The 22,190-nt window shown below is 38.2% G+C and overlaps 1 protein-coding gene across 6 annotated transcripts in view; it reads right to left on the reverse strand.

Annotated features, from left to right (window-relative positions):
• Nucleotides 1–19,121, reverse strand: part of TRPC1 (transient receptor potential cation channel subfamily C member 1) — a 58,651-nt gene extending 39,530 nt beyond the window's left edge. For 2 of the 6 annotated variants that reach the window (XM_069563333.1, XM_069563323.1), the window contains exons 1-2: nt 18,448–19,121; nt 5,766–5,920 (exon numbers count right to left, since the gene is read on the reverse strand). In XM_069563333.1, coding sequence (XP_069419434.1) covers nt 5,766–5,920; nt 18,448–18,622 — 330 coding nt within the window. In that variant the 5' untranslated portion in view covers nt 18,623–19,121. The remainder of the gene's footprint in view (nt 1–5,765; nt 5,921–18,447) is intronic. The other 4 variants (XM_069563348.1, XM_069563342.1, XM_069563353.1 and 1 more) reach the window with 3 other exon arrangements.
• Between the last annotated feature and the right edge of the window lie 3,069 nt (nt 19,122–22,190).

Raw genomic sequence — 22,190 nt, forward strand, 5'->3', positions numbered from 1 at the left:
TGGCTGACTGAAATTGTGTAAATCATGACATTAATTTAGCAATCTTTTTCTTTTTTTGGCCTTGCTGCGCTGCTTGTGCTTTCTTAGTTCCCTGACCAGGGACTGAACCCAGGCCACGGCAGTGAAAGCTCTGAGACTTAACGACTAGACAGCCAGGAAATTCCCAATATTAGCAATCTTCAAGCAAAAATCACAAATTATTATCTCTAAGGAATCAATGTCCTCAGAGACAAGGAGAAGTGACTTTACAGGTTGACTCCCAAACTATAGCTCATTTTGAAGCTCCAACTCTGATAGGAGGAAAAAAGTAAACAGAAGCGGAGTAAATGGGAGACTTTCAGCTTTTCAGTGTAACAGAATCTTCAGTCCTATTATGGTACTTAGCAACTGAGATCAGGTTTTCGGTTTCTAAGGAAAACCATAAAGGCAGAAGCAAAAAGTGGGGATAAATAACAATTTAATCTAAGAAAACACTCTGATTATTTTCAGTATATACATTCTTGAACTATTTTAATCTTTAGTAACTATTTAAATCAACATTATCTCCCACAAAAGTGAAACTGTATCCTATCTTTAATCTTTGTAGCTGAAAAGAATAAAGCTTTCATCCACTTTATCTAGATGTTAAAAATAGGACTAAAAATGGCAGACTTTATCTGGATGTCTAAAAATAGGAGTAAGCACCCCAAGGAATGGGATGGGGCCACATTCAACCATTAGGAACTGCCTGTGTATTCCCAGAGGAAAAACTCCTCACAGTCATGGGAAATTTAATTCATTATTTTATCCCTTAAAACTTTTAGGTTTCACTGAGCTGTAGCCTATTCTTTAAAATCTAGCATTATTCTTCTTCTGCTTTGCAACATTTCTAACTTCAGTTTGGTACCTGGTCAACTGAAACAAACAAAAAGAACCATGTGTTCATTTCTACTAAACAGTTCACTAATGATTTTTAATTTTAACCTATAAAGCTAGCTAACTATAGTAACGCCACTGCCCTCAAAGTCCAAACAGGAAGCAACTCCAATCATCTGAAACATCATCATGAATTCAGCTGTAAATTTCTTCCAAAATCATACTGAGCTGTCACAAACTAACTTTATGGGCATTATTCCTTAGAAGGAACTGCCTCAACCACACTGAGGCAGATATAAAATTACAGATATCTGGCTTTCCCAAGTACCCTTCTGGTCTTTATTGAATAAGGGAACACCTAGATTAAAATCAACAAAGAAGGGAGGAAGGACGAAAAATTGCTAAAAGTTGATCATTGAGAAGATAAAATATCAGTATAGCGAAACCACTACCAATTCAAAGCAGTCTGAAACCATTCGATGTGAGGAAAAACATATCAATAATTTCAGACTATAAGAAGCAAATAAAATGATTATACTCTTGATGAGTCCCACTTATGATGCTAAAGTTAAATTATATTCAGATACACTATTTAGTAAACAATAAAGAAAGATTCATGTTAAATCTTTCAAAGTTTAAAAGGATAAGCTTCAGGTAGAGAAATATTTATTTACATAAAAAAGTCAAGTAAATAAGGAGTTGCCATTGACATGTTCTATACAAATGCTGTCACTTGATACATAAAAGGGTAGTTCTAAAGAGGAAAAATTATTTTTAAAATATCTATATGTACACAAAATGTCCTCATAAGTTTTGTTTCCCAATTTCTTACAGATATTTGACTATTCTTTATTAAATCTGCTTAGTACATATTTACTATGTATTAATGGAGTTACTCCCTCCCTTCTCATCTCAGACTTTGTCAACAATTCCCATACTCTTTCCTCTAAGCTCAGATTCTCATAAATTATCTATTTCCTTACCAACGATAAAATTTCCACCTTGGTATTCTATTTACTGCTCTTGTCTTCCACAGGACCCTGGTCCTTCATTCGCAGAAATACCAATCCTAGCCTCTACCTCCCAAAACATGAAATACTTCCTCACTCTTTGCTAACTTGACTTGATCCTCTCTCTTGAGCAAGACAAGGTCCCTGCTGTCAAGCAGCTTATTTGGTGGGAGAAGTTGTCATTGTTTAGCTCTTTGCGACCCCATGGACTGCAGCCTGCCAGCTCCTCTGTCCACGGGATTTACCAGGCAAGAATGGAGTGGGTTACCATTCCCTCCTCCAGGGGATCTTCCTGATGCAGGAATTGAACCCGAGTCTTCTGCACTGCAGGCAGATTCTTTACCACTAAGCCACCTGGGAAGCCCACCTTTCTCTTACCACTCAAGTTTTCTTTCTCTTATTCTGCCAAACTTCTAAAACTCATGCGTGTCATTTTCTCTAATTCTACTGATGTCAGAGATTCAAAATCCAGTGGCCTTTCCTATCATTTTCCTGATTTCTAAACAACTAAGAAAACTGTTTTTTTTTGTTTTTCACAATGGTCCATGATCCTAACTCCTTTAATGAAATCCTCTCCTTCTAAAGACGTTTATTAATGTAGATGCTCCCTGAGAAGGAATCAACACTAGTTGTTTGCTCTTCTCTATGATTTCATCCATTCTCACGGTGTCAGATCATCCCCAGGCCCATGACTGCTGTATTTCTCCAGCCCAATCTCTCCCTAGAGATGTAAGCTTTCCATTGAAAACTTCCTGATAGCCCCAAAATAAACAAGGCTAAAACCAGAATTCACAGTTCTCTGCCCCAAGTTTGACTTAGCTTTGTAACTTCCTGTTTTCCTTTCATCATTCTCCCAGTAACCCATGTTTATGATTTTCAGATCATCTTGGGCTCTTTCTCAATCCTCCCTTCCAAAGTTAAATACTCACTAAGTTCTATCAATTCTTCCTTCACAATATCTCTTACATTTGCCATTATTCTTCCCCTATTCTCATAGCCACTATTCTGGTTCAGGCTTTAACCTCTTCCTATATGGATTACTATAAAAACTGCTCACCCAAGCTATTTATAGCCTTCCCCATTTCCTGTTTTTTTAATCTATACTGAACACAGCCACTAGATTAGTTTTCCTAAAATATCACTGTATACATCACATCCTTTCTCAAAAATCTTGTAATGATCCCATTATTTATCACATAAAACCCAAATTGCTTAGACCGGCATTCAAGCCCTTTTCATCAGTTTTGTTTTAGTTATTTTTCCAGATATTTTCACTACCATCCAACCCAAATATCTTCCTCAAAAAGGCTAAGTCAAGTCACTGTCTCAAGAACATACATTGTACATATCTTTGTTTATATCCTTCTCTATATCCTATTCCCCTCCTATCTATTAAATACATATTTTTTTACAGTAGTTTTAAATAATAGTATAAAAGCATGGACTCTGGCAGTCAGAACCTGAGTTCAGATTCCAGCTCTGGCATTTAGGGAATAAGTTTGGGCATGTTACTGAAGCTTTCTGTACCTCGGTTTCCTCCTCTATAAAACAGGGATAATAGTAGTACCTAACTCATAGAGCTTTTGTAGGGATTAAGAAGTGACTATATTTGCAATTATTAATATTTCAAGGCTTAAGCTCAATTGACGCTTACATGAAAGCTTTCTTGATAGTGCCAATCCACAGTGATCTTCTCTTTCCTATGTTTCCAAAACACTTATGGTAAACCACTAAAGTTTAAGAATAAAACAGGGTTTCTCAATAGTGGCACTACTGACATTTTGGACCAGATCAATCTTTGTTGTGGGGGCTGTCCTGTTCACCACAGGATCATTGACAGCATCGCTACCTTCTACCCACCAGAGGCCAGGTACAAACCCACCCCTTAACTGCAAAACCAAAAATGTTTCCTGATGTTGCCAAATGTCCCTGAGGGACAAAACTGTCCAGCTGCGAGTCACTAGTATGACACAAGATAAAACACATGAGAGCACTTTATAACCCCTAAGCAATATACAAGGATCAATTATCATTACCACTCAGCACGTATGAAACACACTTTTCTATTATTTAATTAATTTAAAATTCATTGTTTGTTTTAACATACTTTTGTACAGAACTCATGTTTTACTTATTCATTTCCACAATGACACCCAACCAAAGGTTTCAGACATTTGTTGACTAAGACACAGGTAACCCAGGACAGGACACAGTGAACTAGAAAGAGCATGGGATTTGCAGACAAAAGAGTTGGTTCAAATATTAGCTTTGCCCTTATTTATTTTAGAACTTTGGGCAATACATTACAGTCTATGAGCCTCAGTTTTCTGCTCTATAAAATATAACATCTATATAGGCTGGCTATGACATTCAAATTTGTTCAGGTATCTGAAAGAACCATGTAAATTACAGAAATTTTATATACAGACATATATAAAAAGAAAATGATTATTGTACCATAATACCTCTTATATACGGAATCATCAGAGACTTTCCTTGTAACCTTATTTTCTAGGTAACTGAAGCTTATGCTTTTAAGTATTTAACTTTAAAATTTAAACAATTTTGACAGAATTTTTCTGCTTTCAGAAGTACTATATATATTCCTCTTTCTTGTCAAGCAATATATACTGAACATAACTTAATTTTCCCTTACTGACTCTGGGCTCTTGTTATAAACATTAGTTACCACTCGAACATACAGTTCCCTTAGAGATTATCAGGTATGTAAGGCTGCTGATCTCCTTAAAAAGAGTCAGAGGTACTATGCCTAACTTTGTTCCACTGTAGCCTCATGCCTCTTCTGTTGCTCCCATAATTCTCTATGGATTAGAAAACTAAGTAAGTTTGTTAAAGTGTAATCTAAAATAAGAAAAAATAGACTTTGAGAGAAGATTCCAGATAAAGTTCATAAATGGGAAACCTCATCACATCTAATCTGGCTGCTCAGGGGTATTTTTTACTTACTTTCTGGTTCTTGGTGGTATTCTGGATAAATGAAATTTCTGGAAAAACAATTTTTTTCTACTTAAACATGTATATACAGAGATGATACCACATGTTATAATACATATATATAATATTTATAATAGAAATATATATAGGACTGATCTACTTTTTTTAATCAATGAGTGTTTCCTGATATCACTCTTTAAAAAGGCTCATTAATTTAAAGCAACAACACAGCAAATGCTCAAACTATGAAAGGAAAAAAAAAAGAGCCAGAATTCAAATGCAAAGTCCCATGATAAGCAAACAGGAAGGAAAACAACATTAAATTCCTTCACACCTCTGAACTAAATTCTTTCAAGATACAGATGCCTACTTTTTTACCTGAACTCATATGAAGACAAGCAAGAAAGGTCAATATTTCCCAATTTAAAAAATTTCATTCACATTTAGTTATAAGTAAACACTAAATTTCAGACAAAAAGAAAAATTTAATTAAACTTAGGAGAAAATCAAAGTCAAATTGAAAATTGCTTTGTATGTGAGAAGTACTTTGTTCTTATGCTTGTAAGTTATATGGGCCACAGAAATACCTGTTCCCCTGACACTTCCAGAATACTTGTACTATTTTTAGATATATAAGATAAATAGTAATAAGTAATAAAAACAAAGTCATCTTTAATAAGTCATAATAATTTACCTCTGTCGGATGTTTTAAAACATATAAGATGAGGAGGAGTGAAAATATTATATTTTTAAAAAAGGCTTTTTTTGGTTTGTTTTTAAATTTTTAGTAGCTCAAAACAAAAGGTGAAAGAGAAAAGAAAAATAGGAAGGAAGAAGGAAAAAAAGGAAGGAAGGAAGAGAGGAAGAAAACGAGAGAGAAAGGACAGAACGTGGCATATCTCACAGTACTTAAAAGCTACTGGATAAAATCGTCTAGCCTTGTACCTGGCAACCGTAGTCCAAAAGAAGCTGCAGTATATCCAAGTTCTCGTTTTCAATAGTTATGGTAACAGCATTTCTCCCAAGCACATCTACGCAATTTATGTTCAAGTCACCTGAACTGTTTTCCTCCAAAATCTTTTTAACCATATAATAGTCACCTAAATAACAATACACAAACATAATTTAATATCCATGACACATTAAATAAGAACTGTAAAGAAAACTTAGCTTGATGATTCAAAAGATTAAAAAACCTAAACTCATTTTTGTATATGGAACTGCGCAAAGAAAATGTGAACATTTCCTTGCTGAAAACTTATACCCTGATTAAAAAAAGATATGTACATCAGTAATAAACAGAAAAAATAGAAAAATTTTAAATGTACAGTTTAAAATATAATTTGTTTAAAATGCAAAACTGGTTGATGATAAGGAGAAAAACTTTTAGAAGATATTTAAAGTAATAAAGAATGTCTAAAAGTACAGACTGAGTGCTAGAAAAATAAGAGAAAGGATTTAAATTTTATATCTTAAATACATACACACATTTAATTGTTAAATGGTTAAAAGATCTAGTAATAAATGGAGGCTGTTATGAAGAGGTTTTTACAGGGGAAAATACACTTTGGAAAAGCTGTGAATGTATATATGCTCGTGGGTATGCACAGTAAGAGGGAGAGATGCCCGAAATTCCTAGTCTCCTGCCCACTCTAGCAACACACACACACACACACATCTCATTTATGAAGCTGTTTAGATTAAATGATGGGATATTCAGCTCACAGAACTCTGAAGCAGGACTATGATTAATGCTCATAGAGGCCAATGTCAGACTATTTCAAAATCAAATCTGACCTGTCAGGACTATGCAGATTAGCTTCTGCCTCACTCTACCCCACATCAAAACAGCTAATGAATGGGGGAAAATGAGAATAATTATAGAGTAATCATTTTCACAGAAGGCCCACTATACTTGTCTGCTAACCAGCTGGTGCAGTAAGTAAAACGGGAAAAAATCAAAAGAGAAATGCTAATTAAATGGAGAAAAAAGCTAAGTGGGTTTTGCTTTATTTCATCTTGCTTTTTAAACATAAGATGAATAAACCATTTAAAGTGACTTGCAAATATAGCTGTTCCTTGGCAGTCTATGAATAAGAAACAGGAAGAGAACAATCAGAGTGGAAACCAGAAGGAAAAAGAAATGAATGATTTCATGATACAGAAAGAGAAATTCTAAAACTAGACTGAGTGAATAACAAAGAAAGGTAACAGATTTTTTTTGTTGTTGTTGTTGGTTAACATTTCAAATTACACTGTTATTTTTAACCAGTGACTTTTAAGTCCTCGTTTTTGGAAGGTGTTGAATGGTATTTTTCTTGATGGTGTATTCCTTAGTTCTCTCAAGAAAACTAGTCAGAAAAAGAAACTATTTCCTCAAACAACTATTAATTTATATTTAAATACTAATGCCCCATGGCAAAAACTTATCAAACACTTCGCAAAGTGAAGTTCTGAATCACAAGTTGAACCAATAGTGAACATGCAGATAGATCAGTGAAAATTTATCACTAATCCTAGAAAATAACTTTAAAACCTTATTTCAGGTGAATTTATTTCAGTGTCTTAGTTGTAGGAGAATGCTATCCATAAAAACTCTGGCTCTATTTTCTTTGATTTCATGGTATGCCTAGGTGAGGAACAGATTTTTTCTTTATCCTTGGGACTCATTTCTGAGTCTGACTCTGCCCCTCATTAATATGCAATACTTCAGCCACTTTCTCTTGAAATATTGCTTCATTTCCATATTACTTTTTCTCCTATTGGAACTTCTTTAGGTATTATGTTCGATCATCCATTCCAAATTCTGTGTCTCTAAAGGTATATTTTTCTTCTTTCTTCCTCTCTTTTCTGCTTCAGGATAAATTCACATTTCTCTTCAAGTCATTTATTCCTCCTTTAACTGTTTCTGCTGATTACTCCATTTCTTTTTTTAATGACTATATTTTTTATTTCTCTAAGCTTTATTGGATTCCTTTCCAAATCTTTTGATCTACTTTCTTATGTTTTCATTTCATTATTTTAAGCTTTTTGTCATTTAAACACTTATTTTATGGTCTCTATATAACAACTGGGCTTCCCTGGTGGCTCAGTGATAAAGAAATCCCCTGCCAATACAGGAGACATTGGTTGATCTCTTGGTGGGGAAGATCCCCTGGAGAAGGAAATGGCAACCTATTCCAGTATTCTTGCCTGGAAAATCTCATGGACAGAGGAGCCTGGCAGGCTACAGCCCATGTGTTGCAAAAGAGTCAGACATGACTTAGTGCTTAAATAACAACAAAACACAATTATCTGAGGGCCTTACGGATTTAACCTTATTCATTGTGTCACTTGTGATAATGAAATTTTCAATTGGGTATTGCAAACTCAACTTCATGCGGTTTAACTTTGGGAAACTAGGCAGTCTAGTTTGAAAGCTTGCCCCACCAAGGATTATGTGTTCACTTCTTCCAGATAACTCAGAGGTTTTGCTACACAATGAATCTTTTTTTATATTAATTTCTCAGTTTAGGTTTTCCAAGAACAAGAAGTTAATATTAAATTCCAAGCCAACAAGAGGCAGGAGCATAGCTACAAATCCTTAGGGAAGTCTTACTTAAAAGCTTCTCTGTAGCCTCCCTTTGCTGATGGATGGGTTCTTTTCTGCATCTACCCCTTTGCTAGAAGTATATAGTCCTTTATGGATCCTGGGTTCATGCTTGCCTGCTGTTCCAAATCTCCCCTTGGTACAAACTCAAGGCTTACTTCCACACGGGCATTAAAAGTCTAATCCCAACAATGCCCAGACCATTAACTCTTGCTTCCAACCATAGAGCTGTCAAATGTCCGCTTACACACTCCTCTGTTTTTCAGTCTTTTCTTTATGTTTGAATTTGTTTTCCTTACTTTCTTGAAAGCTCAGTTGTTCATTTAAATGGATGTTTGTTATATTTTATCTAAAATTTCTATGTGATTTGAAACAAAAGGGTCTTCAGATTATTTAGTCAGCAATACTGTTAGAGACAGACAGGCATAAAGAACTATATAATTCTTACAAAATTTTATAAATTTCATGTATAACAAATGGTCAGAAACTGCTACACATTTAAAAGTTTGAATTAGTTTAAAAAGTAATTTGTATTGCAAATTCAGATTCTATGGCTTTATGGTTTCAAAGACTATTTCCATTACAGTAAGGAGGCAATACAAGGAAAATATAAATAAAATTTATAATAAAAATTTTATTAAAATTTCCACTCTGCCACAGCTGACATACTCACGCAAAAAAACCACCACAAACTATAGTCACAGAACCAACAGGAGACCCAGAGTGGTTCCTAAACATTCTACCTAAGTTTAAATTTGCAAGCCATTTAAAACAATGTACTGTATTTAGAAAGCTCAGTAAGTCTTAATATTTATAATGAGTCTATATGTAAGAAGAGGTTAGTAAATTTAAAATACATAGCAAGAAGCTAGTTATAGAGAAGGATTACAAGTAAAAATGTCTTATGGGTCAGGCAAACGTAGAAATGTTTTTCATTTTACACTGAAGTTGCTTTTGAAAGTTACATACATCTTTTCGAATATCACATATAGAAGGAAATGCAACATGATCCATTTACTTTTTTGGCTAGATGGTTGTCTTTATTGAGTGAAGGAAAAAGAAACTTTCAATCAATTCCACCAGTAAACAAACTCAACAGCAAAACTTCTCAGTCCCGTCTCCAAAATGTCTCCCATACTTATCTACTTGTATCCATGTACATACACTGCTACCCTCAGTCCAAGACACCATCATCTCTCTCCTGGACTCTGCACTGACCTCTTCACTGATAAGGCTGCCTAAACTCTACTACAGGGGTCAACAAACTTTTTCTAAGGGCCATACAGTAAATATTTAGGCTTTGTGGGCCGTACTATCCCCATTGTAAGTATCCAACCCTGTTCTTGCTGCACAAAAGTGACCATAGACCATATGTACACAATGAGCTTCAATGTGTTCTAATAAAACTTCATTTATGGACACTCAAGTTTAAATTCTGTATAATCTTCACATTATGAAATATTATTCTTCTTGTGATTTATTTCTGACCATTTGAAATGTATGTAAAAGCCATTCTTTGCTCACAGGCTTTTCACAGACAGGTGGTGGGTGGATTTGGCCTGTAGGCCCACCTCTACTCTGGAATCAGCCCTTTAATCCACTCTCCACCCAGCAGTCAGAGTGGTCATATGAAAATCAGGTTTTTAATCCTCAAGACTTTTAATCACACTTTAGTAAATTCTATAATCTTTACTGTGGCTTACTAAGCCCTATGGGACCTAGGGCTTGCTACCATTTTGAATATACCTAGGAGTTACTCTCCCTCTTACCCACTATGATCTTTCTACACCAGAGTTTTCCAAACTGCAGGTTGCAACCCATTTGCAGTCACGAAATCAATGCAGCAAGTCCTAACCAACAATTTCAATTGTATATAAAAATACCAAGGTAAGTCCATAGATCCTTAGCAACAAATTTTCCCTGACCAACTTGACATATTCACCCTGGCCAACTTGAGAAGGACTTCCCCAGTGGTTTAGACAGTAAACCGTCTGCCTACGGTATGGGAGACCTGGGTTCAATCCCTAGGCCAGGAAGATCTCCTGGAGAAGGAAATGGCAACCCACTCCATTACTCTTGCCTGGAAAATCCTATGGACAGAGGAGCCTGGTAGGCTACAGTCCATGGGGCCACAAAGAGTCAGACACAACTGCATGACTTCACTTTCACTTTCTTTCAATTTGAGAAAGACAGTGGAGAAATGTTATAGTATCAATGAAGAACTGGTGGCATCTCATTTTATTTTCTGGCATCTGATGGTAAATTTCAACATCACTGAAATGTAAGCACTCATGTTAGTCAGTTTAATTTTATAGTAACCAAATAGGAAAAGGAGTACGTCAAGGCTGTATATTGTCACCCTGCTTATTTAACTTCTATGCAGAGTACATCATGAGAAACGCTGGGCTGGAAGAAGCACAAGCTAGAATCAAGATTGCCAGGAGAAATATCAATAACCTCAGATATGCAGATGACACCACCCTTATGGAAGAAAGTGAAGAGGAACTAAAAAGCCTCTTGATGAAAGTGAAAGAGAAGAGTGAAAAAGCTGGCTTAAAGCTCAACATTCAGAAAACGAAGATCATGGCATCTGGTCCCATCACTTCATGGCAAATAGATGGGGAAACAGTGAAAACACTGTCAGCCTTTATTTTTGGGGGCTCCAAAATCACTGCAGATGGTGATTGCAGCCATGAAATTAAAAGACGCTTACTCCTTGGAAGAAAAGTTATGACCAACCTAGATAGTATATTCAAAAGCAGAGACATTACTTTGCCGACTAAGGTCTGTCTAGTCAAGGCTATGGTTTTTCCTGTGGTCATGTATGGATGTGAGAGTTGGACTGTGAAGAAGGCTGAGCGCTGAAGAATTGATGCTTTTGAACTGTGGTGTTGGAGAAGACTCTTGAGAGTCCCTTGGACTGCGAGGAGATCTAATCAGTCCATTCTGAAGGAGATCAGCCCTGGGATTTCTTTGGAAGGAATGATGCTAAAGCTGAAACTCCAGTACTTTGGCCACCTCATGTGAAGAGTTGACTCATTGGAAAAGACTCTGATGCTGGGAGGGATTGGGGGCAGGAGGAGAAGGAGACGACAGAGGATGAGATGGCTGGATGGCATCACTGACTCGACGGACGTGAGTTTGAGTGTACTCCGGGAGTTGGTGATGGACAGGGAGGCTGGCGTGCTGCGATTCATGGGGTCGCAAAGAGTCGGACATGACTGAGCGACTGAACTGAACTGAACCAAATTTTCAGTTAGTTGTGAAGTATGGGATGATATATCTGTCAGTAAATCTGTTTTTCAAACCAAGTTTCTATAACTTTTTGATTATGGCATATGAACTATACTAACGATGCTTAAAATAGATTTTATTTATTAAGAGAAAAAAAATAATGAGATAAAAAATACAGTGCCATGATCAAATTCAATTGTTGGCTCTAGAAATATAAGTAGTAACAATACTGATCAAAATGTTAACTCCATAGCAAACTTCAAAGTAGTTTGAACCACATTCTTTAAAAAAAAAACAAAAACTACATGTAAGACTTTGAGTGAAAATGATTTTAAAATGTAGCTTTACCAAACATGCAAAAGCCAGTATTTATCATAGACCCCTAATGTATTTCCATTCACATTGCTGTGAATGAAATCTCCAAAATTAGCTACTCAGAGGCATGGTATACCGAACTGTCCATAGTACTCTGAATATTTTTGTAAAAAGACAATTATTACTGTAATTTCTTAGTCATTTATATCTGTTAATGAAGATAATTAGTGATAATGAATATCACCTGGCAAAAGAGCAAAGCTGAAATGCTTCAGGAAAATATTATATTAATAGTATAGAAGGTAATGGTGATTTTTTTTAGAGTAAATTAGTTTATAAATTTGAAACTGCTAATATATTCTTGGATCTATTAGAAGCAATGTTTACTTTGTAATTACAGTCTGGAATATGATTTGAGGGGCAATTCACAGTGATGTTACAAGTACTATAAAACAGTTAATATCAGGTATACAGTATTACAGTTTCATAAATGATTTGTGTTGCTTAAATTTAATCTCACATACATTTAAATTATACATATTTATAGAACTGAGGTCAAAGTGTCTGCCTGGAATGCGGGAGACCGGGGTTCGATCCCTGGGTTGGGAAGATCCCCTGGAGCAGGAAATGGCAACCCACTCCAGTACTCTTGCCTGGAGAATCCCATGGAAGGAGGAGCCTGGTAGGCTACAGTCCATGGGGTCGCAAAGAGTCGGACACTACTGAGCAACTTTACTTACTTACTATAGAACTGAAAAAGTACACTAATGATCAATATAAATGAAGCTACAAAAATATAAAAGGATTAGTAATGTAGCAACAAATATGACTAGAAAACAAATATGAGTTTGTTTTTTTTTTAACAGAAGCTATTAATAACAGTGCTGATCACCATTTTATAGGTCACAAAGTTTGGGCATCCAAAGAAATTCCACTGAATTTCACAACTATAGGATATGGTATTGGATTACACCACATATTAGTCCTGATAATTTGTTTATGTTTTTAAAAGTCACTACTTAATCACCTCTTAGTGATAGCTTTTGAACTGATTACATATTAAATTACTAATCCTAGAATTTAAACTTCTTAGTATCAATATATCTGTATGAAGTCAGTTATAAGGAAGATATTTACAATACTGGAAGCAGGGAAGAAGAGGAATTACTCCTAGGTTGCAACAATATCCATACAATAAAACCTAATCTTTTAACATCCTCCCCAAAGTTTATAATATAGTAGGTAAAGGGGTTTGGCTTGACATTTGGCTTTACATTTGTTTAACTTCCCAGATAAAAGACAGACTGTATACTAAGAATATCCCATCTTCCAAATCACAAATAGGCCATGTAGTTAAATTGAGCACTTGTTTCTTCTCATCAGACAGATCTATTAGGCCCAAACATACTTTTTTTCCTTACTGCTCCTCACAAGAGAACATCTTCATTACACAGGAAGCTACTAAAAAGATAGGGATGTAGTCAGTTATTTCTTGATAAAGCACCTTTACAGTGCCTTAACAAAATTAGCTTGATAAATGTTATACATTCAGATGATGAATTGTAGAAAAGAGCAGCGACTTAAAAATGAAATAAAGAAACACACTTGTGGAATCACTACAAATAAATACCAGCAGTACAGAACTAAGAAGTAGCTAGCTGCTCAATGATTAGTCTGTTATACACTATCCACAAGATAGCCAAACCATATGGCATGCCACCACTGGTGATTTGAAAACCTCTCTTGCCCAAAATACTTACACTCATGACAATCCGTGAAATGTTTGTAGAATTGTGTCTATAGTACCCTCTTTACCTCTCCTTGCTGCAAAGTTTTCTCCCGTCACACCACATACCTCTTTATATTTGGTGTCCCTTGTCAACATGAAAGTTCTCGGCAGTTCCCAGTACTCTGCACTTTTTCTTCCCACTGCCATCCTCTCCAACCCCCAACACTTCAAAGTCTCTTTTCAAATAGCTTCTTTAAAAGTCCCACTAAATACATTAAGTAAAAGTGCTATTAAACAGCAGCTTGATATTACTTCTCCTGGAAATGTTACCCATTTTAAAAGCATGCTGAAACAAAGGCAAGCAAAATTTAAGTGGAATCCAGGCATCAAAGCAGGCTCCATACAATGCAACAAATCATACCACAAAGGTGACACAAGACTCTAGATTATTAAGATTAAGCCCAAGAATAAGGGTGAAATTCGATTCTTTCCATCCCTCCCCTGACTCCTGAATGCTGAAATTCAAAGGCCTCCTGACATTAATTGCAAATCAAATTTTCTGACAATGCTCTTCATGAAAAGCTGACAGGACTGAATCCAGACTGAGTCCTTTCATCATTTTCTTTTTCTGCACAAGAACTGATGACCAATCATCAGCAAATTACAGGATTTATACTAAAGCTACCATCTACTCAAGTTACTTTCAAAGAGCATATGTAGCTTCAGTTCAGTCGCTCAATGCTCCCTAAACAAAGGTATTACTCTTTTCTCCAGCCCAAAAGCCTTAAGTAGACCACTGTCTCCCACAAATAAAAGTGGCTCATTACCACACTTAACTTTCAATGAGAAAGGAAAAAGACAATGGGTGGTAGAATCACTGCTTGATACTTCATAAAATAACACACGTATAGACACTCTTGTTTCAATTAACCTTTACCTCTAAACTGCAGCATTCTATGTCTAAAAAGAACATGCATACTCAGAATTTTACTAGGTGGTTGGCGCAGACTTAACTTTACAAAACTGGCACAGGAGTCTTTGATTTACTTTTTCTTCTAAAATTTTCAGAAAGACAACAACCAATGTTACCCTTGAGATGATTCTGACACACTTTCAAGCAACAGCCACTATTAAGTGGCCACTACCTAGATAGCATATTAAAAAGCAGAGACATTACTTTGCCAACAAAGGTCTGTCTAGTCAAGGCTATGATTTTTCTAGTAGTCATGTATGGATGTGAGAGTTGGACTGTGAAGAAAGCTGAGCGCCAAAGAATTGATGCTTTTGAACTGTGTTGTTGGAGAAGACTCTTGAGAGTCCCTTGGAACTGCAAGGAGATCCAACCAGTCCGTTCTAAAGGACATCAGCCCTGGGTGTTCATTGGAAGGACTGATGCTAAAGCTGAAACTCCAATACCTTGGCCACCTCATGCGAAGAGTTGACTCGCTGCAAGAGTCTGATGCTGGGAGGGATTGGGGGCAGGAGGAGAAGGGGACGACAGAGGATGAAATGGCTGGATGGCATCACTGACTCGACGGACGTGAGTTTGAGTGTACTCCGGGAGTTGGTGATGGACAGGGAGGCCTAGCGTGCTGCGATTCATAGGGTTGAAAGAGTTGGACCTGAACCTGGATCAGAACTTGCCTAGATCTATAGAACTAATTTACATAAAAGCCAGCTATATACACTATAAAATCAAACTATAAAATCATTTTCATTTCCTATTTTTTCCCTTTACTCCTTAATCTGTACACAATTTTCAAAGAGCCACCCATCTAACAAATACACACCACCGCATCTTCACAATTTCTGCTTTAGGAATTCTCAAGTGGAACACATTATGAACATTTTACACATATAGAGAAAAACTGCTAAATGAAAAAGGGTGAGAAACACAGATAATCTACAGCAAATTTGCTCTCATCCTTTTTTACTTTTACTGGACAAGTATAAACCATGGAAACCTCAGTTAATAAAAGAGTCATAAAGAGCAAATTTAATTTCCAACCAGTAAGTTCCAAATGTGGATGTGTCTTTTCTATCACAAATGATTTTCATTCATTCAACTACAACTAGATCAATAAAACTCAGTAGTTTAAAGAGTACAGACTCAAAATAGATCCTAGTTCTACTACTTCCTAACTAATGTAACCTTGGGCAAAGTAATTATAAAGTTTTACTAAGCCTCATTTTCCTCATTTGTAAAATGGGGTTAACAACATATCTGGCTCACAGGGTTGTGAGGATTAAATGAAATCATGTATGAAAAGCATATGACTCTACCCAGAAAGCTGTCTCAGTAAATGTTTGCCATTTGGCTTGATGAATGCTCCAAAGTAATAGTGGAAACCATAGCTACTTTAGGAAAATTTTCACTTTTAGATTTGGTTTGGGTAACACTGAAAAAGGTTTAACAGTATTAGTGAATATAAACAAACAAACAAAAAATGCTATAACTCAAATTTATTTTTTAGCATAAATGTATATCATAAGCACATTTAGGAAATAAGCCATTTTTCAAAATCTAACCCAAGAATTCATTTCAACATACCTGAAACAAAAAATACCTATTTCATCTCACTTGTTAAATTTGTTTTTAATTTATATGTGAGAGAAAAAGCATACATATTTACTTTTCACCCTACCTCCAAAAGCCAAATCTCTCCAAGGATCTTACTGATGTTATAAAAAGAAAACAAAGAATACCAAGGCTATTTCAAATGGCATGACTGGATAGGCTACAAAGCTATCATACATTAAAACTCTTTTGAGATATGTCATGCAATAATCCTAAATATACACACCATACAAGTATTTACTCAAGCTATGTTCCATTATGACATTCCTCTGTCCTCAGTTTGACAAGAGCATTAAATTGCCTCTCTTAACATAATCTCTGTTTGCTTTAAAATAACCGTTGCTCAGTAAGGTGGGGTAGAAAGCAGCAGCAGCCACTTAGTAATTCTAGTATAACACAATCTGTTCCCCACCCTCCACCCCGAGTTTTTTTCTCCCTCTCAGAGAAATTTTAAAGGAAGAGAATTCAGACTATCCAGTCCAAAAATACTAAAAATTTTACATAATCCATAGACAGTGATACTTAAGAGGTTGTATGTTTCTTTACATTTTGAAGACTACTCCAAACTGTGTTCATGGACTTCCACATATGCTTTCATCATATAATTTAATACTATTACATAAGAGCATAAAAGTTACTCACGATGGACACAGGTAGACTTTGCTTATACTTAAATATGTTTTCAAAAAGTTGCGCAAATAAAATCCTATCTCAAAAACAGTAACAGCAGTTAAGGAGGCTGTCATTTATTAAAATAATACAGAGACAAAAAAATCCTCTGTAATCTTTTCACAGGGTAAGTTGCCCTTTGGGTTTATGTTTTGGAAGTTTGCATGATCCTAAACATTTTTCCTAAGCAAACATGGCCATTGGAAGCCAAGCTGAATAAATTTAGAAAGAAAAGTTAGAACGCTTTTTCACCTGTAGGAAACAAAAGCAGTCTTCGGGCAATGAATTTCCCATTCTTTTTATTATATTCATCAATAGAGAGATGAATGCTTAAGTGAAGAGACTTTATTATGGCCATAAAAGTGATCGATTTCCAGATTAAAAAAAGAAACACATTAAATATATTCAAAATCTTTGCCCTGTAATTATTTTGTTTGCTGTTGTTTGGTCGCAAAGTCCTGTCCGATTCTTTTACGACTGCAAATTATTTTGTACTACCTGTATTTCCCGAAGAGGAATAAGGAACAAGAAACCTTTCTCTCCAATAAAAAGAATGAACAAAGCTGTTCCGTAAATTTGGAGAAACTTTGGAACTTAGAATTTTCGGTAAAGTCCTGTCTTTATGTCCACTGCTGCTGCTAAGTCACTTCAGTCATGTCCGACTCTGTGCGACCCCAGAGACGGCAGCTCACCAGGCTCCCCCGTCCCTGGGATTCTCCAGGCAAGAACACTGGAGTGGGTTGTCATTTCCTTCTCCAATGCATGAAAGTGAAAAGTGAAAGTGAAGTCGCTCAGTCGTGGCCGACCCTTAGCGACCCCATGGACTGCAGCCCACCAGGCTCCTTCGTCCATGGGATTTTCCAGGCAACAGTAGAGTAGTGGAGTGGGTTGTCACTGCCTTCTCCACTTAATGTCCACATAGGATACTAAAATACCTAATCCCATTCAACAATCACAGAACACTGGGTGGCTGGAGTTAAATAATACAAGAAACGTTTAAAAAACAAAACAAAACAAAAAAAAAGAAAGGAAAGAAAACAAAAACCAACTGAAAGCCCATGAGCAAGAGAAACCCCAAGCAAGGACATGGGATTTTAGGACTGAAAACTCCCAAACTTGATAAAACCTCTGGGCTTCCAGAAAGAACTGAAACACCAAAGGGGAGATCAGGAGACTCAAGTGGGCAGTAGCGGAGGTGAGGCGGAAAGCCTAGCAGCGTCGCGGCTCCCACGACGCTACCTGAACTCCGGACCCCACGAAAGGAGACCGAGGGCAGAGCCGCCGCCCCCAGGCGCGGGGCTCCGAGGGCGGCACCGGCGGCTGCTCCCGCCCTTCAGCTCCGCACACACGAGGCAGAGGCGGTGCCCGGCGGCCCCAGTGATGCAGCGAGCGCGGCGGGTACAGACGCTCGGCGCGAGAGCAAGAGGGAATGCCCCAAGTTGAGGCTGGGAAGAGAGTGAAGGGTGTGGAGGGCAGGGGCATCCAAAAGCGGAGAAAGGGGCCTCGCTCTCACCCTTGTCGCACGCCAGCAAGAAAAGCTTCTCATTCAAGGTGTTCTCCTCCTTCACCTCCCGCACATCCTTCAGCGCCATCACCTCGTTTGGCGACGAAGAGGAGGATGGGGAAGAAGGCAGGGAGGAGGAGGAGGCGCCCGAGAGGTCCGTGCTCGGGTACAGGGCCGCCATCATCGCGGCCCATGAAGGGGGCAGGCCAGGGGACGGGGGCGGGGCCCCCGCCAGCCCCGACCCCGATCCCAGTCCCGCCCCCCGGCTGGAAAAGGGATGAGTCGTTCCCACGGCCGCCTCGGCTCGAGGCCCGTTGGCCCCGAAGGGCGTCGCCTCCCCACGGAGCCAGCACTCGCCTTCCACTGACAGCCCCAGACTGGTGGCAGCGCATGCGCGGCCCCGGGGCCAGCGCCCCCTCCCCAGCCGCCGGCGCCCAGGCCGAGAGGGTCCGCGCCCGTCCGGGGACGACAGGGAGGCGCGCGCCAGGGCGGCAGCCGAGCGCGGGGCCGTGCCAGGAGCCGCAAGGGCCGCGCGGAGGGCGGCCCGGCCACAGAGGACGACGAAAATCGGTGGGAGAGGAGCTCCGAGAGGAGATTCTACACGCGCCGGGCTCCAGGGCCCTGGGAATCACGGCCGAGCAGTGCCCGGAGGAGACGTTCGCGGCTCTCCTCACGTCATCTTCCGCTCAGCGCTAGCGACGACGACGGAGTGGGCTCGGCGGTGGGTGGGGCCTGCGACGGAGGCGGGGTCTGCGAACACCCCGCCCTCTACCCCTTGCGCTGCCCCCCTGGAAGCCATCCTTGCAGCCTAGGAAAAGGAGAACGGTCGGCTTCACCCTCTCGACACCCGGGTTGCAAGTTTGAGGTAATTTCCCTCGCGATCTCTGGGTGCATACATGTAAACATGTGGCGGGGTGCTTCGTTGAGCCTCTGACGACTTAACGCTGAGTGGAAACCCTTAGTGGAATTGTCGAATATTCCTTTGTCCTCTGGCTAAAGCAAAAAGGACAGGACCCTTACCACGCCACTACACCTGTTTGTGTGCAATTATACTGGGCTAGCTACCCTCGTTTCTAAAACTGTACTTTTTAAAAAACTAGTTTGTGATATAAAATTTGCATGACATCTCTGGTGTCATACATTTATTTGCCTGTAACCATTGGATAAGCACATCATTAGGATCTTATCTACCTCACAGTCCTTCCAGTGGTTTCTTGTTCATCTTCACATTTATTATTATAACTCAGATTTTAGAAGATGAGTGTTAATTAAGCAAAAGCTAACTGAATGCAGTAAGTGCTACTTCCTTGAATATTTTTTAAAAAGTTAAGCTTGATTTAAAGCATATTTTTGCACCTCTAAGAACTGCGGCAGGGGGTCTGAAAATTGTATCCCGAATCGTTTTCATTGCTTTCCACAGCCAACTATGCAAAAATCTAAATTGTGCCCTTAGTGCTTGGGTTTTTAAGGCAATATATAAATTTACCTGAGTATCATATATTCGAGAGAAATACTTCCTGTTCTTTTCAGGTTGACTTGCTGATCCCTGTCCTGCCAACACTAACTCCTAAGTTTCCTAAATATATCTTCCTCATTATGCAAAGTCCTCTTTCCATCATCTCTGAGATCTTTAGCAGACTAGACTCCCCACCTTTCCAAACATTTTCATCTGTTTACTTCAAAATAGTTATCTATTGAATCATGTTACCTTTTCCTCTCTTATCCCTCAGTTCAGTTCAGTCACTCAGTCATGTCCAACTCTTTGCGACCCCATGAATCCCAGCCTGCCAAGTCTCCCTGTCCATCACCAACTCCTGGAATTTACTCAAACTCACGTCCATCGAGTCAGTGATGCCATCCAGCCATTTCATCCTCTGTCGTCCCCTTCTCCTCCTGCCCCCAATCCTTCCCAGCATCAGAGTCTTTTCCAATGAGTCACCTCTTCGCATGAGGTGGCCAAAGTACTGGAGTTTCAGCTTCAGCATCATTCCTTCCAAAGAAATCCCAGGGCTGATCTCCTTCAGAATGGACTGGTTGGATCTCCTTGCAGTCCAAGGGACTCTCAAGAGTCTTCTCCAACACCACAGTTCAAAAGCATCAATTCTTCGGTGCTCAGCCTTCTTCACAGTCCAACTCTCACATCCATACATGACTACAGGAAAAACCATAGTCTTATCCCTAGTAGATCATAAATCTGCCCTTCTCTAATGTTTAATACAGTTCTAAGTTTGTGTATCTGGTGGACTGTCAAAATTGCTCATAATAAATCTGGCCATTGAACACAGTGGTACATATTTGTTTACATGTGTGTGTGCTTACACACTCTTTGTAGTTCAGTAAAAAAATTTTTCTCAGGAGCAGAACAGCTCTAACCCTGACCCATCCAAAAGTTCCAGAGTGTTTAAGGGTAAAAATTCAGGTGGCTTAGAACTATAATCAGTAGTTTTTTCAAGCTTCTGGGTTTAGGTGATTCCTTATCCATAGGATTCCCTCAGGGGCTGGACTGATTTCTTAGATTCAGGGGAATTCCAATGTACTTTGGAAGCTAGTCTTAGGAAACATTCTAAAGAATTAGACGGTTTTTCCTCCTTCAAAGTAAGCTAGTGTTGCACCTGTATTTTCAGACGTCTTTTTGAATCATCCCAGATGCAAAAGATTCCCTTGTTTAGTGTTCATTTTTATCCAGCGTAAATTGGGGTATTTTAGGATCCTCTATATATTTTTCATCTTTGATATGAAATCAGTGATAGAATTATAGTGAACAATAGCATGCAAGATTCAGAAGCAGCACATTGCTTAAAGCAACTCAGGGAACCTCAGGTACCAAAGGGAAGAGCCATTACAACTCCAGCTGGAGAGAAAATCCAGGTTCAGATCTAGTTCTATAAGTAACAGGCCCTATCTTCATCTCCAAACTCTCTTCTTCTCCCTCACTATTCTTAGGCCACATTTGCATATTTCTTTTCCTAAAATGCCTGCAAGACTCTTCCTGCCTCAGAGCCTTTGCACTTGTTCCTTCTACTGAACAGTTATCATCTGACTTCTCCTCATTCATATCTCAGCCTGAATATCACAATGAATATCAGGGACCTTTCCTGACCTACCAAACTAAAATCATCTTTACCCCAGTTCCTAATTCTGTATCACATTACCCTGTTTTATTTCTCTTATTGCATTTATAACCATCTGCAACTCTGTTTACCATCTTTCTCCACTAGGAAATAAGATTCATGAGGCCAGGAAACTTTGTCTATATTTTTCTCAGTTGAATCTCCAGTGTCTAGCATTATACCTGGATCATAATAGATGAATCTATTTTAATAAGTTAATTAACTCAAGTTATTTCATCGCAAACTAAATTTGTAGTAATCATGCAGTTGATCTTTCCAAATATTCTTCCTAGTAAAGAATCATAGAACCACCTTTGCCCCTCCCAAAATAATAACTTTTATTTGTTTTACTCAAGCATAGGGATTGTTCTTTTTTTTTAATTTAAAGGGATGATACCCCAAGATCAAGGAGGATATATCCCAGGGATGCAAGGATTCTTCAGTATATACAAATCAATCAATGTGATGCACCATATCAACAAACTGAAAGATAAAAACCACATGATCATCTCAGTAGATGCAGAAAAAGCTTTTGGCAAAATTCAACACCCATTTATGACAAAATCTTTTCTGGAAAATAAGTCTGTGAGATTAATTTTCAAAGTTATATATTTTTCTTTAAATGAAATAAATACTGACACA

Source organism: Ovis canadensis, chromosome 1 (assembly GCF_042477335.2).
Source record: "Ovis canadensis isolate MfBH-ARS-UI-01 breed Bighorn chromosome 1, ARS-UI_OviCan_v2, whole genome shotgun sequence".
NCBI classification, from domain to species: Eukaryota; Metazoa; Chordata; class Mammalia; order Artiodactyla; family Bovidae; genus Ovis; species Ovis canadensis.